Source organism: Vombatus ursinus, unplaced genomic scaffold (genome assembly GCF_900497805.2).
Source record: "Vombatus ursinus unplaced genomic scaffold, bare-nosed wombat genome assembly UNPS02014799.1, whole genome shotgun sequence".
Lineage (NCBI taxonomy): Eukaryota > Metazoa > Chordata > Mammalia > Diprotodontia > Vombatidae > Vombatus > Vombatus ursinus.
Window position 1 is genome coordinate 55,220,210 of NW_020954577.1, and position 22,137 is coordinate 55,242,346.

Genomic DNA, 22,137 nt, shown 5'->3' on the forward strand with positions numbered 1-22,137 from the left:
AACCTATATTATATGAATAGCAGAGATATTTTATGTCACATGTACATTACCAACTTTCCCATAGGCTATTGGAGTAAATTTTCTGTTTCTGAATTTTAGCATTACCATATCAGTCATTTGATGTTAAATCTAGTTAGCAACCAAATGGCCAAACAACCTTTAGCATTCCTTAACTCAATTTCAGCCATGAATTAGGTTGTACATTTACTATTTTATAGTTTTGGTGCTTTTCTCATTCTGTAACTTTGACCTGAAGAGAATACAAAAATTACCATCAATAAACGTTCTAGATTATAAACTTTTGATTACAAGCCCCTTAAAAGCCAATAGTTTCTTTGGTTGTGAATCTCCCTGGTACCACAGTACAATGTCCTCCAGATCACAGATTATCACAGATGATCGATATTTGTTGAGAGAATCATTGTTATTTTTGTTGTTAAGAATAATGCCATGTCCATTATATAAGTTCAGGGACAGAGTCAGAATCCTGTGAATTCTTAGGATCAAGACCTGGATGGGACCTTAAAACTCAGCTAGTCCCAGACTGAGACCCATAGAGTTCACTTTTCTAAGGTCAAAGGCAGTTTCCTATAGGAACAAAGTAATTGACCATTCTGTGCTTCGGGCAACTAAGAATAGAATTAATTTTTAAAAACAGGAGTAGCTGATCACAGGAATGTAGATTAAAGCTGAAATGGCACCCAGTGTAACATCTCCATCTTATAAATGAGGAAACTGAGGAGCAGTGATTCCAAGCAACTTGTCCCAGGTCACTGAGGTGGTTAGGTGACCGAGCCAAGATTTTAGTTGAGATTCTTTGATTTTAAATCCAAGGTTCTTGGATGAAAGCTCTTTGAGGGCAAACACTGGTTTTATTTTTTTCTTTGAATTTCCCAGCTCTTGGCATAGCTCAGCATATTGTGGGAGCTTAAAAAAAGCTTGCTATATTGAATTAGACTGAATGGAAAAGGGCATTATCTGTCTTAGTTGAGAGTTTACAACTATAATTCTCTCTGACGTTCAACTTCTGTGCCTGGCAAATAGTAAGGTACTTAATAAATACTTATTGGTTATGAAATATGTTCCTTGGGATCTGTAACTTCGCAACGTAAGGATTTCAGTTTACTTCGACCTCTAAATTCTAAAAATACACACCTAGGGTCACTTTACATGATGCAACACAACACAGTGAGCTGCCTGAGAGCCAGGGAGATTTGGATTCAAGGCCAGTCTCTGACCCTTTTGTCAGACAGTCAATAAACAATTTATCAAGTGCCTACTGTGTGCCAGGCACTGTGATAAGCACTAGAGATACACATTCCCTGCCCTGAAGAAGCTCACAGTCCAATAGGGGAGACCACAAACACATGTCGAACAAGCTAGATACAGGATAAATAGGAAATAATTAGGAGAGGAGAGACATTAGAATGAAGAGCATTGGGGAAACCTGCAGATGAAGGGATTTTAGGATGCACTTAAAGGAAGTCTTTAGGCAGGAATGAGGAAGGAAAGCATTCCAGGCATGGGAGATAACAGAGAACCGAGGCAGAGCTGAGAGATGGAGTGTCTCATTCATGGAACAGCCTAGAAGCCAGTGTCACTGCATCCAAGGGTACACGTTATAGAGAAAGGTGTGAGAAGACTGGCAAGAGAGGAGGAGGCTAGGAAGAAGGGCTTGGAATCCCAAACAGGGGTTTTTGTATTTTGTTCTGGGGGTGACAGGAAGCTACTGGGGTTTATTGAATAGGGGGTAGGAACGACATGGTCAGACCTGCACTTTAGGAAAATCACTTTGGTGGCTGAATGGAGGGTGGATTGGAGGGGGGAGAGACTTGGGACAGGCAGAGCCATGAGTGGCTATTGTTGCAATCAAGGTGTGAGGTGATAAGGGCCTGCACCAGGTGGGGATAGTGTCAGAGGAAATAAGGGGGCATATTTGAGAGATGCTGCCAAGGTAAAATCGACAGGCCTCAACAACAGATTGGACATGGGAAGTGAGAAATAATGAGGAGTTCAGGATGACTTCTAGAGTATGAGCCTGAAGGATTTTGAGGGTGGTATTGTCTTCTGCAGGGAGTAGGGAAGGTAGGAGGTGGAGGGGGGTTGTTTTGTTTTGTTTTGTTTTGATTGTTTGTTTTTAATGAAGGAGAATACTGAGTTCCTTTTGGGGCATATTAAGTTTAATATAGCTATTGGACATCCAGTTTGGGATGTGTGAAAGGAAGTTGCAGGAGCAAGAAAGCAGAGAGGTTGAGGCAGGATAGGTAGACTTGAGAATCATCAGCATAAACATGATGATAAAATCCATTGAGGCTCACGAGATCACCCTGTGAAGTAGTATAGTGAGAGAAGAGAAGAGGGCCCAGGACACCACCTTATGGGATACCTACATTTAGAAGGTGTGATCTGGAGGAGGACCCAGCAAAGGAGACAGAGAAGGACTGGTAAGGCAAATAGGAGGAAAATTAGGTGAGAGTGACTTCCTGAAAACCTAGAGAGAGGAGAGTATGGAGGAGGAGAGAGTGATCAGCAGTGTATTAGGGTGCAGAGAGGTCGAACAGAATGGGGATTACGAGACAGCAAATGGACTTGGCAAGTGAAAGAAGACTGATAACTTTGGAAAGATCAGTTTCTGTGGCTTGGGAAGCTAGACTGGAAAGGACTAAAAAGAGAGTGAAAGGGAAGAAAGGCAGCACCTATCGTAGATGGATTTTTCAAGGATTTTAGGTACAAAGTGAAGAAGAGAAATGGGATGATAGTAGAGATGGAAGGATTAAGTGGCAGTCTTCACAGGATGGAGGAGACGTGGGCAGGATTTCAGGCAGCTAGCAAATGAGCCAGCACAGAGGGAGAGATTGAAAATTAGTGACAGAGTGGGGAGAGACGGAGGAGGCAATTAATCTATTTGAGGAGATAGGATGAATGAGCCTGCTTGAACATGTAGAGGGGTTAGCCTTGGCAAGGAGTAAGACCACTTCATTATGTGAAACAGGGGAAAAGGAGGAAAAAGAGGCAGAAGGCATCTGAGCTACAGTAGACAAGGAAAAGGGGAGAAGAGGGAGCGAGTGGCCAATGGCCTCAGGTGTTTTCTGTAAAATATGAGGCAAGGATCTCAGCTCCAAGGGTGTGGGGAGGTTTGAGGAGGGAGAAGACTATAAGGTATAGAAAAGGTGCCTAGCTTCATTGGGAGAGAGAATTCCTTACTAAAAGCTCCCAACGCTAAAGTTTCCCAGGTCCCTTCTCAAGCCCTAACCTTCATACATATATCCTACAGATCAGAAACCTTTTGCTTAGTGTTAAGAGTTAAGGGATAGAAAGTTGCCTTTGAGGTTGAATGTACAATCAGGTCATCACCAAGTACTTATTAAATGTTTATTATCTTTCAGGAACTTTTCTAAGCACTCAAAATACAGGTGCAAGGTGCCTCAGTGATAGCAACCCAAGTATCTTCTTCTGAACTGAAGAATACCTTAGGGGGCTCCCAAAGTGATCCCAAAGGGTTGCAAAGCACCCCAACTGTGAAAAGTGATTGAGAACACTAACACATTCCCTGCAACTAAAGAATTAATCCTGATTCCCCTCCAGCTCATTGACCCTGACCTTGTATGTGTACTATTTAGGTTTAGAATGTTTTCTAAAAGGTGGCCCTGGACAAGGCCACCTTGTCAGTTTCTCTTAAAATGGGACTGAAGGGTGTTAAATAGAAATACACCATACTTTCTTCCATTGGGTTGGTAATTAATTATGCTGAATATTGCACGTTTTCTCACTTTATAAATGTTATTCTCAATTCATAGAAGTAGCCCCTCAAAAGCAACCAGGAGGAAAAGTAATTGTTTTTTATTTGTTTCTGTTTTTGTTTTTTTAATATGGGGCTGGATGGAGAAGGAATCTCACAGAATAAAATACTAGTCAATTACATTGAAACTATTTCGGGAAGCTGAACTCCCTAAAGGAGTCTAATGGTGATTCCATTATAAATCTTATTGTTTAGGGTTAAGACTTGGTCTCTTTAATTAGCTTCGAGCAGAAACTTGGCATACAGAGTCTGAGTGTGGGAGTTGATTTTTATTCTACCAAATAATTTCCACTAGCTAAACTCCCCTAGTTCTTGGGAGGTCAAAGAAAGGTGCTCCTGGGACTGTGAAGTAAAGGTTAACATCAGAATTCAAAAAGTAGACCCTGGCAAAGTTAAGAATATAAACGAGACCAACTTCATTGTTTTAAAACCACAGTTGATTTGTTGATGAAGGAGCAAAGAGATCCTTCAGGTTCTGATATCAGGACTTAAGAGAGTAGCCAAAGTGAATGAAGAGGGAGTCCGGGAGATCCCTAAGCTTTGAATCCCAGCTCTAACATAACTCACCTTACTTATCTGGGCCTCATTTTCTTCCTCTGTAAAATAGGATATTAATATCTGTGTGCTCCCTAGTTTATAGGATTGGGGGGAGGGTCCAGGAAAATGGCCTTTACAGAAAGAGGCTAGGCAATCTGGTATGCACTAGTAGTCCATGGGGTTAAGGACCATTTGGTGCTACTATGCCGATTAGAGTTGCAGGGGGTAGAAGAGACAGATCATAGATCATGGTTCTGAAGGTGGACTGGACTTTGGAAGTCGCCTATCAACCTCTTCCTTCTCCAGGTGAGCAAACTGAAGCCCAGGGGGTTTTAAGTGACCTGCCCAAGTCCAATAAATGCCAGAGGCACGATTAAAATCCAAGCCTTCAAATTTCAGAGCTAGTACTGTTCCCCTCTTCCCCCCTTACAGGGATTTGCAGTAATGTGTTTATTATGGTAACTATAATGTTTAAGTGACAGTTCTCCGTTAAAAGTCAGAGCAGTGAAGTGGAAAGAATGCTGGATCTGGAGTCAAAGCACATGGACTCATTCCTATTTCTCCGCTTAGGATTACCGGTGTGGCCTTGGGTAAGGCATTAAACCTCACTGAGCCTCAGTTCCCTCATCTGTAAAGTGAAGTGGTTGGGCTGAATGGCTACATGGACCTTCGGGTCCCCTCCACGTATGGATCTAGGACAAGAATATCTGCCTCACTGCCCTCACACCACTCACACAGAGAATAGTCCTCAGCCCCCGGGTCAGCGAACGAGACCCGGGGATCACAGCATCTGTAGAGTGTCCTTCTCCGAGGAGGCCCTGGAATGTCTAACTTTGCTTTAGTCGCTTTGTCTCCTCGGTAAACAGAAGCTGGATTCCAGGCCCTCCGGTTCTGGGGTTTCTCACCGTGCAGTCCCTAATTCCTGGCCCCGAGCGAAGGAAACGTGATACACCTGGCCCAGCTGGAGGCACCTGCTTCGGGCACCTCCTGGCAGGAAGCCGTCAGCCACGCAACCCAGGGGCCCTGGCTGAAAGCTGCCCGGGGTCAGTCCAGGTGCTCGAGCCTCCACCCTGATAAAGCCAGCCCTTTCCTCTCTTTAGCTGGCTGCTCGGCACCGTGCCCCCCGTGCCCATCGCGACCCCTGCCACTCCGCCCACGAAAGCAGCCCACTTACCGCCGCTCTGGCCCAGTCCGAAAGCCACGGAGAAGAGGCAGGCGGCCCCGAGCACGGGCCCGGGAGCTCTGCGGCCCCTCTGCAGGCACGCCATGCCGGCGGCAGTCCAGAGCGCCAAGGCCGAGCCCCACATCGCGGGCAGCGCCCGGCGGGCGGCCCCTTCTGGCGGCTGGCTTCAAACGCGTCTCCCGCCTCGGTCCCGAGGCAGCCCGGCGGGGAAGCTTCCTTCGGGGCCGAGTCTCAGTCCCGCGTTCCTTCCCGCCCCTGGGAGGGGTCGCTGCCTCGGGGCGCCCTGTGGGCAGGGAGCAGGAGCGGGGCCAGGGCCCGAGCGGGGCACAGCATGTCAGGACGACCGCGGGGATCCGGGCGCTTCGCACAACGGGCTCGGGAGCTTGGCCGGAGCGCGCGGGCGAGGCAGAGGCGGGGGCCGGCGGGGGCGGAGAGGGGCGGCCGGGGGCTCAGCCGGGCTGGGGCCCCGAGGCGGCGGCGGCGGAGAAGGGCAGCGGCGGGCGGTCCCGCTTCATTCAGAGCGAGCCCTGGAGCCAGCCCCCGCTCGGCCCGCCCGCCCGGGACAAAGGGCTTTTGTTCGCAGTCTCGGTCCGCGGCCGCCCCCGACGGAGCCGCAGCGGCATAGATCAGCTCCGCCGGGAGCTGGCCCCAAACAAAGCGCCCGGGGGGGGGGAGGCGGGGGCGGAGGGGGGGAGAGGCGCTTGGCAGAGCTGGGAGGTGGGGAGAGATCTCAGCCAAGCGCAGAGAACGGGCAGTCCCAGGCTGGAAAGGGGAGAGGCTCCGAGCCACAGGTGGGCAGTCCGGCCAAACCTGCCGCGCTCCCGCTGCGCGGGGCTCCTCGGAGGAGGGAGGGAATAGACGGCCCCGAAGAGCAGCCCCGGTTCTGGCCGAGCTGGGGAGGCACGGAACCAGTGCGGCTTCCTGGGTAGCAGAAGCCGCGCGCGGGACCGGCTCCCGTCCCGGCTCCCGTCCCGGCTCCCGTCCCGGCTCCTGTCCCGGCTCACGAGCAGCGGCGACGTCGAGTTTCCAGGCAGGCGGGCAGCGGAGCCTGCTTTGGAGACTAGGTGAAGGGGGCGGGCGCGGGGGGTGTGGTGGGGCTAGAGGGGCCCCGGGTACGTCCCGGGGCGGGGGGGGGGGGGAGAGGTAAGAAGAGGCTGGGCTCCCCTCCTCCTCCCCCTCCTCTTCCTCTTCCTCCTCCCTTCGTACAGAGAGAGAGGGAGAGAGAACGAACGAGAGGCGCTCGCCTCTGTCCAGGCTCGGCAGCCCCCCAGAGCCCGGGGGGCCTAGAGCGCAGCTGGTGCTGGGAGCAGTTCTCAGCAGCGGGGGGGGGCTGGGGACGGGGGCTGCTGAGCAGAAGAGGCTCCTGGCTAGGCCGAGCTCGTCCCGTCGAGGCCCCTGGGGCAGCCTGGGACGAGGCAACTTCAGCGGCTGGGCAGTTGCTAAGAGACGGGCGCGGGTTCCACGCCTGCCGCAGAGATCTGGGCTGGGGCAGCGGCGGCCGCGGGCGCGTGGGCGGGACATTGGTAAAGCATGAAGTCACCGGCCCACACTCTTTCTTTGTTTTGCTCAGCCCAGCGTGTATGTATGTGTATGTGTTTTCTCTCCCTTCCTCCCCCCGCCCCGTTACCCCAGGGTCTGAGAGTGGCTGAACTGTGTCCACATCGCAATTCCAGCAACATCTCCCCCCTCCCATCCCCATCGGCTTCCCCGTGTGTCCCTCCCATTCCTCCTGCCTGAGCGGCAGCGGTCCACAGAGCCCGCCTCCCCGCCTTGCCTGTCCGGGCAGACCGCAGCTGGTCCCGAAGTCCTCGCTGACCTGGAGCCTCTCCCCCCACAGAGTGCGGATCCCCATGGCTGTCAACGCTCTCTTGCTTCTTCAGATCACACAAAGCGCCCCTGTTCCCCAGCTCTGAGGGTCCTAGACAGGAGGCAGTCTGTGGCTTAAGAGTGCGCGGCCCTCTGCTCTGCTCTTCCCCTGTGACCAGCCCCTCCCCCGGCTGGTCTCAGTCACTCCACTCCAGGTTCGCCAGTGCCCCGGGTTCCTCACCTCATCATGAAGCGGTGGCTCAGCTTTCACCCCACTTCAGTGTAGCCTGTGACCACAGCAACCAAAGGAACGAGGAGTTTAGAGACCTCCGCCTTGGCGGTCCGGGGAGGCGAAAGACCTCGAAGATGCAGAGAGACACAGAAAGATGTCGGACTCAGATCGAGAGGGCAACAGAGCCACGGGGAGAAGCTGCTGAATTTTCAGACCTAGAGTCTGCAGAGAAAAAAATGAGGAAGTGGTGCGAATGAGCCTGCCCCCCCACCCCAGGCCTTCACACTACCACCCTCCAACTTTGGCCAGGTTGGAAGCCTCGCCCGCCTCACGCTCATTCCCGGCAAATTTTCTTCTTTCTAAAGGTATTAGCTGTATAGTCATGTTCTTGCAAAGTTAGCAGGTCCCCCTGCCTCTTAGTTGACTACCCTCACCAAAAAACCCTTACGATATTTGGGACCTATTGGGGCAGGTAAAGGAGAAAAGTTATCAGTTTCCCCATCTGAGCAACCTGGTGAAGTGGAAAGGGACAGGAGTTGGAGGCAGGAAGCTTGGGGTGGAATCTTTGCATTTTCTTTCCTCCTCTTCCTCCTCCTCCTTCCTCTCTCTCTCTCTCTCTCTCTCTCTCCTTCTCTCTCTCTCACACACACACACCCACAAGAATCTGTGACCTAATTACTTTGGAAGCTCCCTTCAACAATGAGGACCCCAACTGACCCATGACTTCTCATCCTCTTTGCTCTTCTCCACATCCTCCCCTAGGGGGTCCTCTCAAGTACTAGAAGCCTCCTTCCTAAATTCCTCCTGAAAGTCGGAGTTCAAAGTAAATACAGGGGGAGAGGACCTAACAAGTCGGTGGATCTGATAGGTCTCTGCAAGTGGCATTGAGCTTGAGTCTTGAAGGTACTTTCTATAGGGTCATAGGACCTAGAACTGTGAAGGACTCTAGAAAGCATATAATCAAACCTCTTCAGTTTTTTGTTTTTGTTTTTTCAGATGGGAAAACTTAAGCCTACAGAGATCACATGGTTTGTCTGAGGTCACACAGATCATAAAGAGCAGTGCTGGCGTCTGACCCCCAGATCTGAAACTTCTAATACATTGACTTCTCAGCTCAAATATGATGCTTATTAAAGGCTTCAGTTTCGTCTGGAAACTGGAAAATTTCTGGAAAATGAAGGAGTCTAATTCTATGATCACTGAAGACCCTTCTAGCTCTAAAGCCCGTGGGCTTATGACCAATAGTTTCCATACTCATATTTGCTAAGTAGGCGGCTCTGTTCTCTCTTGCCTAATTGCTACCTGAGGTAGTGGAATGTACCAAATTAAGTGGCCTCATGCCCAGAAAACTCCCCCAGTTCAGGTGTTGTGCCTTTTACCCACAGAGTAGGTGAGAAAACAGAAGCCAGAAGGTGCTCAGCAACAGTTTCCCTCATGAGACTGGTTGTCCTGCCTTCTAGCCCTCAGGCGTTCCTGCCCCTGGAAGAAATTCTACTCATCAGCAAACTCTGTGTCACAAAGGTATCTCATGGTAAGTGAAGTCCAGGGGTTACGATGAAACAGGTCTGCAACAGAATTCATTGGCTTTTCCCCCAAATCAACCCTTCTTCTTAACTTTCTTGTTCCTGTAGAGGGCACCACCATTCTTCCAGTTCCCCAGGCTCTCAACCTTGGAGTCAACCTTTTACTCTGTATTCCCATTTTCATTCTATACCCAATCAGTTGTCCATTCTGTCTCCATGTCCTCTCTTCCCATCCATCCCATGTTCTCTACTCACCTGGCCTTGCCCCTAACTCAGTCCCTCATCAGCTCATGCTTCCTTACTGCGATAACAAATGGGTGTCCCTACATCCAGTCTCTTTCCTCTCCAATCTACCCCGCTTTATCTGCCCAGCTGATCAAACAACATTTATTAAGTTCCAGCTTTGTCTCAGCTACAGCGCTAACTGCTTCGGATACAAAGAGAAGATGGAATAGTTCGTGATCACAAGGAACTTCTATCAGCTGTTCTTCAAGTGTGGTTTTATATATAGTTTATATTAACTTAATTGTGTGATCCTGTTTCTTCCCCCATAGCAGAATGCAAGTTCCTTGAGGCCCAAAGCTGTTTAACATTTGGCTTCTGAATTTCCAATGCCTAACACATTGCCTGGCACATAGTAGGTGATTAAAAATGCTTGAATTGAAATAACCAAACTTCTGGTAGAGAGCACTCTACGGGAATCTCAAAATTTAATGCTCTTCCAACCCCCCTTCCATTTTAAACCTCACCCAAGGACATGGATGCTTTGGCCCAGCTCTTGTGCAGACTTACTAATCTCATCCAAAAGAGGAAACCCTTCATCCTGATCTTAAAAGGCAGCATGCACACTTTTCAGAGATCATTTCGCAGACCTTAGGAATGCAGTCACCCTTGAGACTCTGCAGTGCTACAATTAGGAAAAAAGCATTGGAATTCATAATTCCCAGGAGGACCATGGGTCTCTAAGAAGGCTCAGCAATCCAGACAAACACAGGATTGGATCAGGTCAGATCAGTACAGCAGACCAGACTTTTTGTGCATCAATTTTGAGGCCAGATTGTATAAATCCAAAGTGTCATCTTAGTCACCATATAAATTCAAATAAAAATCCTATTAAAAATGATCTCTAGGGAAATGTTAATGTTGGCTGCTGGCTTTTAGTGAAATTGATAAGGTCTAAGTAATTTTCTTTTAAAAAGTGTTTTATTTATATCATTTTCTTTTTTTTTTTACCCTGTTGTAACTTCCCAATAACCCCCCCCATAGTCATTAAATAGAACGATTCCTTCTTAAAAAAATAAGTCAAATCAGGGATAACAACTGAACAAAATGAGCAGGCCCCAAAAAGGTATGCCTCACTCCACACCTATGGGCCACTATCCATGTTTTACCATCATTCCTCTGAAGCCACCGCCTAATTTTCTGTAACCTTGATGCTCTGTGATGTATTTCTGTTTCTTTGTTCTCCCAAAGTAACTGAGTATCAAAGAGGAATACAAGGAGGTTTATGGATCTATTTCAGGTCATTCTTCAAGATTCTGCTAATTTTAGAATCTGAAACAATCCACTGGATTCTGAGGTCAAATGATGTGTTCTCTTCCACTCACATTTCCACACAAACTGCTCCCTGTATCTAAACTAAAACTCCTTCCTCATCTACTCCATTCAGAATCTCACCTCAGGAGCAACTTTTTCCAATGACATCTTCCCTCAGTCATTCAATGAAGTATTCTCAAATCTTTCTAAGCTCACTTTGCCTGTCACTTTTTCCCTTTAGTCCATTATCTTGAATTCTATATACACGTCATAATCTTCTCCCTCTTCTTCCCCAGGAGCTCCTTGAGGGCAGAAACTGTTGTTGGTTTGTTTTCTGGGGGAGGGAGCCCTTATAAGATAATGCATTATGTTAGAGGGTTACCTGGGTCCACTGAGCTGAGAAGTTACTTGCCCATCCATGGTCACAGAGCTTGTATGTGTCAAAGGCAAGATGTGAACCCTTCTGCATTGTGCCATGCTGTATCTCACCTTGCCACAGTAAATACCTAATGGATATTTGCATTAAAAGCTGAATATGCTCTCATTTATCACCATTTCTCCATTCTAAAGACTAAGACAAAGAGCTTCTGTGACTTCATCCTAAAGCCAAAATGACACAAGGAAGAGTCCTCCCTGGGCATTGATCATCCTCCCACTTAACTTGCCACCAAAGTGTCAGTAATGCTTGGATTTCTTAATTTGTGGCACTTGAAATGCAACTGAATTCCCCAGAAAACTCTGAACTTCTGGAGGATTTCCCTGCTCACAAAGTAGTTGGTGAACCATGCAAACAGAGCTACTTTTTGCTGATAAAGGTCACTCTAACTCGTTCTATTCTAGTACATATGTGATGACTCCTTTTTTTTCTTTTGTTCCTCTATCACAGCCTCTGAAAGGTCCAAATGAAAAGTAGTGTCCCAGGAAATGGCAATGTGCTTCAAAGTTTCAGCTGTATGATGGGGAATGAAGTTCTGTTTTTTCTAATCTATTCTACTACGTGGTCCTCTTGTAGAATATAATCTCTTTGTCGTCCCATTGAAGAAGGCACATCTCTTTGAGGTCAGTGACTGTTTCACTTTTTTCTTTGTATCCTTAATGCTTGACACATAGTAAACACTTCATAAATGATTGTTGATTGATTGATTGTCTAATTTGGAATTTGGGGCAATTTTGTCTCAATGCTTGACATACGGTAGCTATTTCACAACTGATTGGTATTTGATTGATTGTATAAGTTGGAATTTGCAATAGTTTTGTCTCAGTACTTGAAGCAGAGTAGCCATTTCGTAAATGATTGTTGACTGATTGATTGTATAATTTGAAACTTGGAACAATACAAACACTAGAGAGGAAAAGTGATCTAGTCCTTGCCTTCGAGAAGCTTATGTTTCACTGAGAGGAAGAAGGGAGAGAAAGTCTCAGACATGTAAAAATCAAAACACTTTTATTATTAATGCTAATTAGTAGGAGAGAAATGACGAGTCAATAAAATCTCCAGAGGAATTAACAATCATATGTGGCCATTTGCTTCAGTTGTCCCATCATCAGAATTATTTTTCCTCCACCAAGTTCTTCATAATGTCATAAAAAGTGTGAAAACACTCATTTTCAGAAAAAGAACTGAGAAAAAAAAAGTGGGAGGAAGGAAATCTCGTTCTTACTGAGTACAACTTTTGTTCTGCAAGAAACAACTTGGGGTTGTGAAGAGTACTGTGGACTCGAGCCCAAATCAAGCCTTTTGTATCTACAAGCTGTTAGACTGTGGGCAGGTCACAACCTTCTCTGAATCTCAGTTTTGCTCATTTGTAAAATGAAGGTAATGAAACCTGTAGATCTCACTTCACAGGCCTGAACGAGACAACAGAGATCAAATGATATAAATATCAGTTATTTTTATGTGGAACTTACTTTGTTTGCTCTAGCTCAAGCAGCCTTAGCCTCTTCTTACTCTTCATTTTAATCATCTTCGAAGAGCTGTGAAAACCTTCTGCACTGTATATCAAGCACTAGAGCTACAAAGATAAATATAAAATCGTCCTTCTACTCACCTGTTCCGTTTTACGATATGAATCAAAAGACGATAAGCATTTATTAAACAGGAAAGAGAGAAGGAGGAATGGAGGGAGGGAGGGGGAGAGAGAGAAAGAGAGAGAGAGAGTGCATATAGTTATATGTATATATATATATATGCACATATATATACATATATGTGTATATATACACAAAGGAAATACAAACACATTTTGGTACGATCAGGAAAGGCCTCATATAGAAGGTGATAATTTGAGTTAATCTTGGAAGGAAATGAGGGATTCAAAGAGGCAGGGGTGGGGTGGAGGAGGCATTCCAATACAGACAGTCCATCAAAGTTGGAGACAGATTTTGAAAATGCTCTGGGTAAGATAATGCTGATTGCCTTTTCCAAGTTCCTTTTTCCATTTCTCTTTGCATTCCTCACCCATGGACTGTTGGTTTAGACATCGATGAAGTTTAAAAAACAAACAAACAAACATTTCCATTAGCAATGGTAAATGTGAAAAAAAATGATGAGCACATATGGGAAATCCACGAAAACAAATAAATTGAAAGAGGCTAACTTATTAGCACAAAGCTAATTTTTAAATATCTCTAACATTACTAAGTCCATAGCTTTCCTTTTTTGGTAATTTAGGAGTTTTTCACACTTACAGAAAGAATGAAAACAGGGCTTTATATAGGGGTTTTTGACCCTAGCATTCTTTGTGAACTTTGAGGTTTAGGTCCTTTTAATCAAAGAAAAATGCCCCCAGATTGTTTTAGTCCAAGGCATCCTTTTAAAGTTTTATATACAATTATATGAAAGTGTTTACATAATCATGTATGGCATATATAACACTTAATACATTATTTTATTTAATAATTTAATTTGGTTAAAATGCATCTGCAATTCTAAAAACAGCTTGGTGCAGGGGAAAGGCATTGCATTTCTAATTAGAGGACCTGGGTTCAAATTTCAGCTCCTAAACTTCTAGCCCTTGCTACCTTGGGAAAGTCAAAACTTCTCTGGGTTTTGTTATCTTCATCTTCATTTTCATCTCTGAAATGAAGGGGTTACTCTGGGTAGCCTCTGAACTCCCTTCCAGGTCTCTGTCTATGATTCTATGAAGTGCCAGTGAGGTTCTAGACATTGGGAAAACAAAGGGAAAAAAAATGAAACAGTCTCTGCCCTGCAGCTTGCCTTTCACTGGTTATGTTTCAATCTGTTTGCAGAAAAGTGTTCCTGTTATTAAATAGAACAAATGAAGGAGAAATTTTAAATAAAAGATTTTAGCAGAGACACTGTTCATCTGCTAAAGCCTGTGCTATGTGAGAAAAGCCAACCATGTATTAGCTATTCATTGCTTAAGATTTTTAGAATACATACATATTGAGAGAGGTTTATTAGCACAGTATATGTACGTATGTATGTGTATATATGTATGTATGTATGTGTACACACACACATTATATATATATATATATATATATGTATATGTATATATTATAGTCAGGTCATAGATGAACATCTTTCCATCCATGATTACATTCTCTTCCTCATGAAACCCTGAGAAAATGATACATCCATCTCTGCTACCCTTCATACCCAAAACATATGGTCCAAAGCCTGTGTTCTGTGGGTCATCATGGAGAAGAACCAATATCATTAGCTGGAATTACCAGTGAAAACTTAGAAGATCATAGTGGGTAGCTAGGGTATCAATACCAAAGTCAAAGGAGGGCAGTGTTCCAAGAAGGAGGTGTATTCAGAGGCAAAGTATGGATGTGAAAATGAGCTGTGCGGCAACACTTGTTCTCACAACAGTGGGGACACTGTATGACTGGAACAGAAGGGATGCATTGGAAAATAGTTGGGGGGGTAAGATGCCACCCATCAGTATTACCTTTTGAGTTCCAAGATGACAGTACTTGGTACTTAACAAGATGGGAGTTGGTTTTTTAAGGTCTATAAGGGCAGAAAGATGACAAATGAAGTGTTTAAGGGACAAAAATTATTCATCTTCACTTCCCAGTTCTTAGTGCCCCCCCATCCCACCTGAAATTACTTTGTATTTACTCTATATACTCGTAGTCTGTATTGACTTTTTCCTCCAGTTGAATGTAAACACCTTGAGGGTGCCCGTGGTTTCGACACAGTCCTCACTCTTTTCACAAATAAGGAAACTGAAAACCAAAAAAAAGTCAAATGACTTGCCCGTGCCGACCACAAATAGAAATGATTTGAATTCACATCCTCTGATGCCAAATTGAATTCTCATTCCATTTTTGTCCATCTGCCCCATCTAGGCTTGAGACAATCCGGGCTTGGACCAGAGTGGTGGCAATGACAGTAGAGAAACAGAAACTCTGATCCTACGAGAAGAGTGGGCAGGATCCGGTGTCCCATTGGACGTAAGCAATGAAGGAGACACAATCAAAGGTGACCTCTTAGGTTTTGCCTCCAGGTGAATATGTGTGATTGTTGGACCTCAGGAGGGAAGAGAGTATGGCTTTGTCTGTATCTAGGAAAGGGTGGTGGCATCATAAAGAAAGCCTCCTTGGAGTCTTCTTCCAAATCTCCTCTAAGACATTTTATATATTCTATAGTCTGACAAAGAACAAGTATCTATTTGAAAGCAGACTTGAGGTGAGCCCAGGCTTAGCTACACATATGGGCAGCACAGAGAAGGGAAGCTGAGTTTAGAAGGAATTGCTAGAATTCACGATATCACAGGACCATAGACTTTGAGTTGGGAGAGACCTCAGGTCAATATCTGAGAGCCAATTCCTTTATTTTACAGATGAGTAAAGGGAGGCCTAGAGAGATGAAATATCTTGCCCAAGGTCACCCAGCAATAACTACAAGAGTTGAAATTCCAATCCTGATCTTCTGACATCTGAATCTGAGATCAGGAAAAGTGGTATCATGTAGACAGAGGCATCTAAGCTCTACATTGGAAGCAGTTAGACATTTTAAGAGGTAGAGGCAAGGAGTCAATTCCAGGCACAGAAGGAGGTTTGTGAAAATTCAGGATTGGCATATTTTAAATGACCTGGTTCATTTAATTAGGAAGAAACCCATCCTCCTCAGCTCAGCCTATGGGAGGAATGCTCATTTTTATGTAGTCATTCAAGGCTAAGTGAGAAAAGTTAGTCATAATGCCAAGGAGTATTTACAAAAGCACAGAGATAAAGAGCTTTTTTAAAATGGAAAATTCCCTTTCTTGGTCAAGATAGGAGTTATGAATGACTTTCTTATATATGCCAACTTTGCTCTTCTATCATACATAGTCATTAAAGTTCATTTTAATGTTGGAAAAATTATGACAATTAAAATGATTAATTAAAAAAAAACATTTAAATTGTATTTGGTTTTGGGATATAATCAATCAGCAAGCTTTTATTAAGTACTCACCATGTTCCAGACACCGTGTTAGTACTGGAGATTCAAAGGCAAAAAGAAACAGTCCCCGTCCTTAAGGAATTTACATTCTAATGGATATATGGGGCAACAGACTTGGAGTCAGAAAGTCAAATCCCAACTTACATGCCTATTACCTGTGTGACCCTGAATGAGTCACTTAACTTTTGTTTACCTCTGTTTCTTCATCTGTAAATTGGGGGTAATAGTAGCACCTGTCACATAGAACTGTTGTAAGGACCAAATAAGTAAACATACATAAAGCACAACTTAAAACACTATATAAATATTATTATCATACAGCAAATACATGCATACATGTTTCATTCTAATTATGCCTATTCCTGGCCCCTTCCTGACTTGTTCCTAGTTTTTAAAGTTGAGGACCTAGAAACAAAAGTCACTTCAGAAGATGAATTTAAAAAGAGTCTCTGGACCTGACCTATGCAATCACAGAAGAAACTCATGCTGGAGGTAACCCAAGTTTAAAATCATCTGGGAGTTGGTCCACAAGATTTCTCTGAGGGGAAGATAACTACTTGTCCAACTGAATTGAATTCCAAAAGATTGGAAAAGGTCACAATGTGGAGGGGGGGGACAGGGAGTTTACCAAAAAAGGTGGCCCAGAAAACAACAGCCATCCATTGATATGTGTTCTTTTCTTAGAACAAATCCACTTATTTACATGTAATCAGGGTTTAATGAATTAATATAATCATCTCAAATTACTTCTTAAAACAAAACCCATGTTTTAATTACAATATTCTCCCAGTGTTGTTGTATGTCTGTGAGTCATAGACTATTAAGTCTCTTTAAAACTTAATGGATTGAATGAGTATTGGGGTGTTGGGGGGAGGTGACAGTGAATGGGAGCAGGCTCCAACACGTTATAATAGAGTAATGGGACCGTGGCAAAGGAATGTATCTAGGCCGGTCATTCGGTGGGTAGAACGTATAAGCAACAGAGGAGCCCTCATGTGTTTCGTTATTCCCCATTTGATGTCAAGAAAAACTGAGGTGTAAGTCCTGGCCTGAGACTGAGGGGTAATTTTGGATCCATCTCTTGTGGTGAATTTATAGGAAGACAAGAAACTGAATGATGCAGGAAGGACAGGGACATATGGGTCTCCATCTGCATTATTGATGGGAATGCCCACAGGAGGCAGCCTGATTCTGTGGAGAAAGCACTGACTTATGGGTTGGAGAATCTAAGTTAAAAAACTAACTGCCAATTATCACCTGTGTGATCTTAGGCAGGTCTTTGTGTCCTCAGCTGTAAAACTCTGAAGTTGGACTAGATAGTCTTTGAGGTGAATTCTAGCTCTAAAATCTATGATCCCATGAAATCACAGATCTCTTGAAGATTTGATTATGGCTTTAATCATGCTAATTAGCTTTAATTCTTTTTAGGTTTTTAAGACAGTTGGCAATACAGACATCACATGTGCCAGACAGATGATACCATTTGTTATATATTACCTGAGGTCATACTTTGTGGATAAATATGAAATTAAAAACTTAGAAAATGAACATTAATAAAACATTTAAAACTAAACCACATGAGTTGATTAAGTCAGCAAAGCTTGAATGGTGGATTAGCTAAAAGGAAGCCTCAGCACAGAGGAAGTTTATTTGGTCAATATAAAAAAAAAAGAAAAAAGAAAGAAAAACAAAACAAAACAAATCAAAACAGCTGCTCTGGTGGTTAGTCATCTGGGGGACACTAAGGCTTGATAAAAGCTTCCTGGAGGAAAGGAGAAGGTTAGCTCAGGACAGGGAGGGAGGAGGAGGTGAGAAGAGAGAAAAGGCCTGTTCTGACAAATTCTATCATAAATATCTCAGGGGAAAAAGCGGACAGAATTTCCAGCTCTTGCCCTCCTCAGGAGAACGTGGGTATTGGACGCCAAAGGAGCAAGTCATGCTTGACACAGGAAGTACGTGGTGAACAGGACCTCTTGACAGCCTTTCCATTATCCTCTTCATCAACAGTCTTGTTGGATTTCTGTTTTGACCCTGCCAGTGTCCCTGACCTCATTATCATCCTACTGGGAAAAAAGAAGCAAAAAATAACAATAACAAAAAAAAAAACTGAAATAAGCCAGAGAACAAATCCTAGTCCCCCCTTTCCTCTCCAGATTTCTTTTGCATCAGAGAGAACCTTTCTTTGGTTGCTTTATAGGATTTGTGCTTTCAGGTAAATGGCTTTATTTCCTCCATCTCTATCACTCTGTATGTCTTGGAATTTCTGTCTTTGGTAAGATTCTAAGTGATTTGAAATCTCTCCCTCAGTCATATAATTTCTATTTTAGCTATACGAGATTGCTATTTTCTAATTGAATGTCCCAACTATGAAAAAAAATATTATTGAAATATTGATTCCCCAGAGTACAGTTGGGAATTTGGACACCCAAATTATTTTACTAGCATATGCTAATACAAATCTGAGTCAGAGGTTTTTCCAAAAGCAATTTGTTGTGTTTCAGTCTTGAGCTTGGTATAGGAGGTGGCCGATAGTCAGTTAGCCACACAGAAAACACCACCTTATAATGGAATCTGGTCGCACAGATGAAGTCTGTGGTCTAGAGCTGCTACAGTGTACATGTGGAATGGGTCAGTGGGTACGAATGATAGAGACAGCAAGACTTGAATTCAAATCCCACTTCAGTGACTTTCTAGCTGTGTGACCCCACAGGAAAGGCAATCTATCTCAATCTCAGTTTCCTCATCTGGAAAATGTGGATAATAATATCCCTTACCTCCCAGAATTGTTGTGAGGATGAAATAATGTAACCTATGCTTGGTCATTTGTAAACTTTAAAGTGGTGTTATTAATGCTAGCTATTATTGTTATTTAGCATATTGGAGGTTTAAAAAAGACTTTTCCCCATGAACCCCAAACCCCATGAACCCCAGTTTGAAACAGAGTCTGCTTGAAGAAAGAGATAAACCAAATTGGGGTATATGTGTCTATAGTTTAATTTCTCCCAAGGTGGCTTGACATGCATTGCATGGGAGTTCAGTCCAAAACTGGGCCCCCCTAAGGGGGCAGTTCAGAACTGACTTGGTTTGGGATTTTGGGATACAGCATTATATACCCTTTCAACTGGTGCTCCTATCAACCCGCCATCATTCCAGACCACTCCCAGACTCTATCTCTCTGGGCAGTAGTGTCAGTCTCCACCCAAGCCTGAGTAGGATAAAATCAACCAGGTCTGGGTTGAGTTTGACCAAGATGAGAAGGTTCAATGCAATTTCATTAACAGAGATGTTCTTCTGAACAACTTTGGATAGAAGACTGGCAGGGTGGAACTCTGAGTCTCCAAAACACAGATTACCAAGAGAAATCATTTTTCACATTTCATATGCAGTTTTAAAAAAAAATTAGTTTCTTGCTTGTTTGTTTTTTTGTTTGTTTGTTTGTTTTTGCAAAGGGCATCATCTGTCTCACAGCACAGACTCCCAGAGCAGGTGATAGGCAGATATGGGCAAGAGGTACTCTCACTCCCATATAATATCGTCCAAACAGACTAGGTTTTGTGACTTAGTTAGGACACCCATCTCCCAGTTCTGCACCTTGGTCCTAGTGGTTCTTCAGACTTGAGATGAAACCAACCTAATTTATCTTGTATTTATTTTGTATGTAGTTTACATAGCCATAATTAGAAACAGTGTCTCCCCCATTAGGATGGAAGCTTCTTGAAGGTAAGATCCATTTCATTTATCAATATGTGCCTACTTGGCTAGGTACCTGGCCCAGAGTAAGCATTTAATAAATGATGTTTGATACATTGGCAGACTGAGAGTCCTGTAAGCTGAAAAGGTGAAGGGGGGGAAGTTAATTGATTTGCCTTGGGCTCTCTCCCAATATGTGCTGAAACTGTTTGCTATTTCCCCCCAAGGGAAAGAAAGAAAATGGCAAGAAATACAGTCTCACATCTTTTAAAAATATCCCATACAATAAAAGTACAACTTAATGGTGAGTGGAATTGTGCTTCCTTCCTTCCTTTCTTTTTTTTTCTTTTACCAAAAAAGTGTCTTTAACACAAAGCCATTTTAACATGCAAAAGTCAAGAAATATAGTTTTGTCATTGTGCAAATTAAAATTTTAAAAAATCTCAGTTTTAAAGAAAATCTCTAACACTAGGCTATTGTCCTGGTACACAGAACAAAGACATACTTTCATGCACAGGTAACTAAAGTGTTTAATGTAATAACAGTCTATGTCATGTCTATTATATTTCCCACCCAAGAAAATGAAAAATAATTGTTTTTATGAGGGAGCTCTTTCGTCCAAGGAGCAACAAAGGATGAACCATAGGGTGAGCAAATGATAGTGTTTCAGCTGAAGTGAGCCAAGTTTTGAAATAAATCCATCCGAATATTATCTTATTTTGGATGTTTTTAGGGGTCTATGTAGGAAACTAATTGAATCTATTGTTAATTAATTGATAAACACTTATTAAGCATTTACTATATGCCTGGTATTGTGCTAAGCCTGCCCTCAAGGAACATTCCAATGAGGGAAACTATGCAAATAGCTACATACTTTCAAGTTTATACAGTAGGAGGAAATCTTAGAGGGAAGTCATCATATCGAGTGGGGAGACTGGGAAAGGTCTCTTGAAGAAGCTGGATTGAATATGGACATAAAGGAATCAGTGGAAGTCAAGAAGGGAAGAGACAGGGAGAGATGAGCTTTCCAAACATGAGGGATAAGTAGGATGTATGTGTGTAAGTATGTGTGTGCACATGTGCATATGTGAAGGCATATACGTATACACGTGTGTGTATGTATATACACATATGCATATCTGTATATTTGTGTGTGTGTGCATGTGTGTAATAAGACTGGAGAGGCAGGAGGGGGCCAGGTTGTGAAGGGCTTTGAAAGCCAAACAGAGGATTTTATACCGAATCTTAGAGGTAATAGGAAGGAACTAGAGTTTACTGAATAGGAAAGTGACATGATCATATCTGTATTTTAGGAAGATCACTTGAAGCTGGGTAAAAGACAAGGAGACTTGGGGAGAGAAGACAAATCAGAAGACTATGACAATAGTCCAGGCATAATGTGATAACCAGGGTAATGACTGTCCGAGTGGAGAGAAATGGACATAAGTGAGAAATGTCATGTGAAGGGTGAAGTGACAAAACTCTGAAACAGGTAGGATTTAGGAGATGAGTGTGAGTGAGGATAGAAGATGACACTGAGATTGCTAGCCTGGGAGACCAGGAGGATGCTGCGTCCTTCTAGGTAATCCTGCATCACTGCTTCATTGACACAGTGGATAAAGCTTTGGGGCCAGGGAGATCTGAGTTTGAATCTGACTTCAGATACTTACTAGCTGTGAGGCCTTGGGTAGGTTGATTAGTCTGTCTTGCTTGGCTATGGCCCTTTAAATGCATTATCAATTCCACGTCTGCAGCCAATTCTCTTCCCTACCTCCCAAATTCAATTAGTTGTAAAATATTGTCTATTTTACTTTTACAACATAACTGCCTGACTCTATTCCCTTCGCGTGTTCGTGACTCTAATTCAGCCAATCATCAGTTGTCTCCTTATTACAATATGCTCCTAATTGTTCTGCCATCCTTAAGTTACTCTCCTAGCCAGTCCATTCTCCAAATGAGCCCTACTCGAGAAGTTCCAATGTCTTGCTAGAGACTATATCATAAAATACAAAGTCTCCTCTACTTGGTTCCGTTCTGCCTCTTCAGGCTTATTGAATATTATTCTCATTGACACACTCTGTGTTGATGCCAATATGATTGGTTTCTTTTTCCCTGTGTAAGGGTGGGGGTTTCCATTACAACCTAATGAATATAATCATAGCTGGTCTAGACCAGGGTTTCTTAAACTTTTTCCACTTGCAGCCCCTCAGTGCTTCTTAGTTTAATCAACCAACCAATAAGTAAAAAGTGTAAACTAGGAGCAAATAAATTCTTAGCCAAATTGATAAGAATAAAGTACTTTGATCACTGAATAAAGAGACATGATGCCGTGCAGAGACTATCATTTCTTGTCACCTACCGAAAGGACGAGACCTGTTTCTGGTCCTGTCATGTAAAGTAATGAGCCGGTAT

General features: G+C 43.6%; 1 protein-coding gene and 1 long non-coding RNA gene across 4 annotated transcripts in view; one reads left to right on the plus strand and one right to left on the minus strand.

Annotated features, from left to right (window-relative positions):
* The window catches only part of LOC114050406 (integrin beta-8-like), a 105,926-nt gene extending 100,283 nt beyond the window's left edge, over positions 1-5,643 (minus strand). The window contains exon 1 of the mRNA XM_027872040.1: positions 5,511-5,643. Within this exon, the coding sequence (XP_027727841.1) occupies positions 5,511-5,643 (133 nt within the window). The remainder of the gene's footprint in view (positions 1-5,510) is intronic.
* Positions 5,644-7,433: 1,790 nt separating this feature from the next.
* Positions 7,434-18,173, plus strand: LOC114050418. 3 transcript variants are annotated; one of them, XR_003570001.1, is made up of 6 exons: positions 7,434-7,922; positions 8,554-9,088; positions 11,503-11,675; positions 14,940-15,097; positions 16,424-16,527; positions 17,896-18,173. It is a non-coding gene; the product is annotated as an uncharacterized LOC114050418 (long non-coding RNA). The 3 variants fall into 3 exon arrangements; XR_003570002.1 differs by having other exon boundaries at positions 14,940-15,072; XR_003570003.1 differs by having other exon boundaries at positions 8,943-9,088.
* Positions 18,174-22,137: the final 3,964 nt, after the last annotated feature.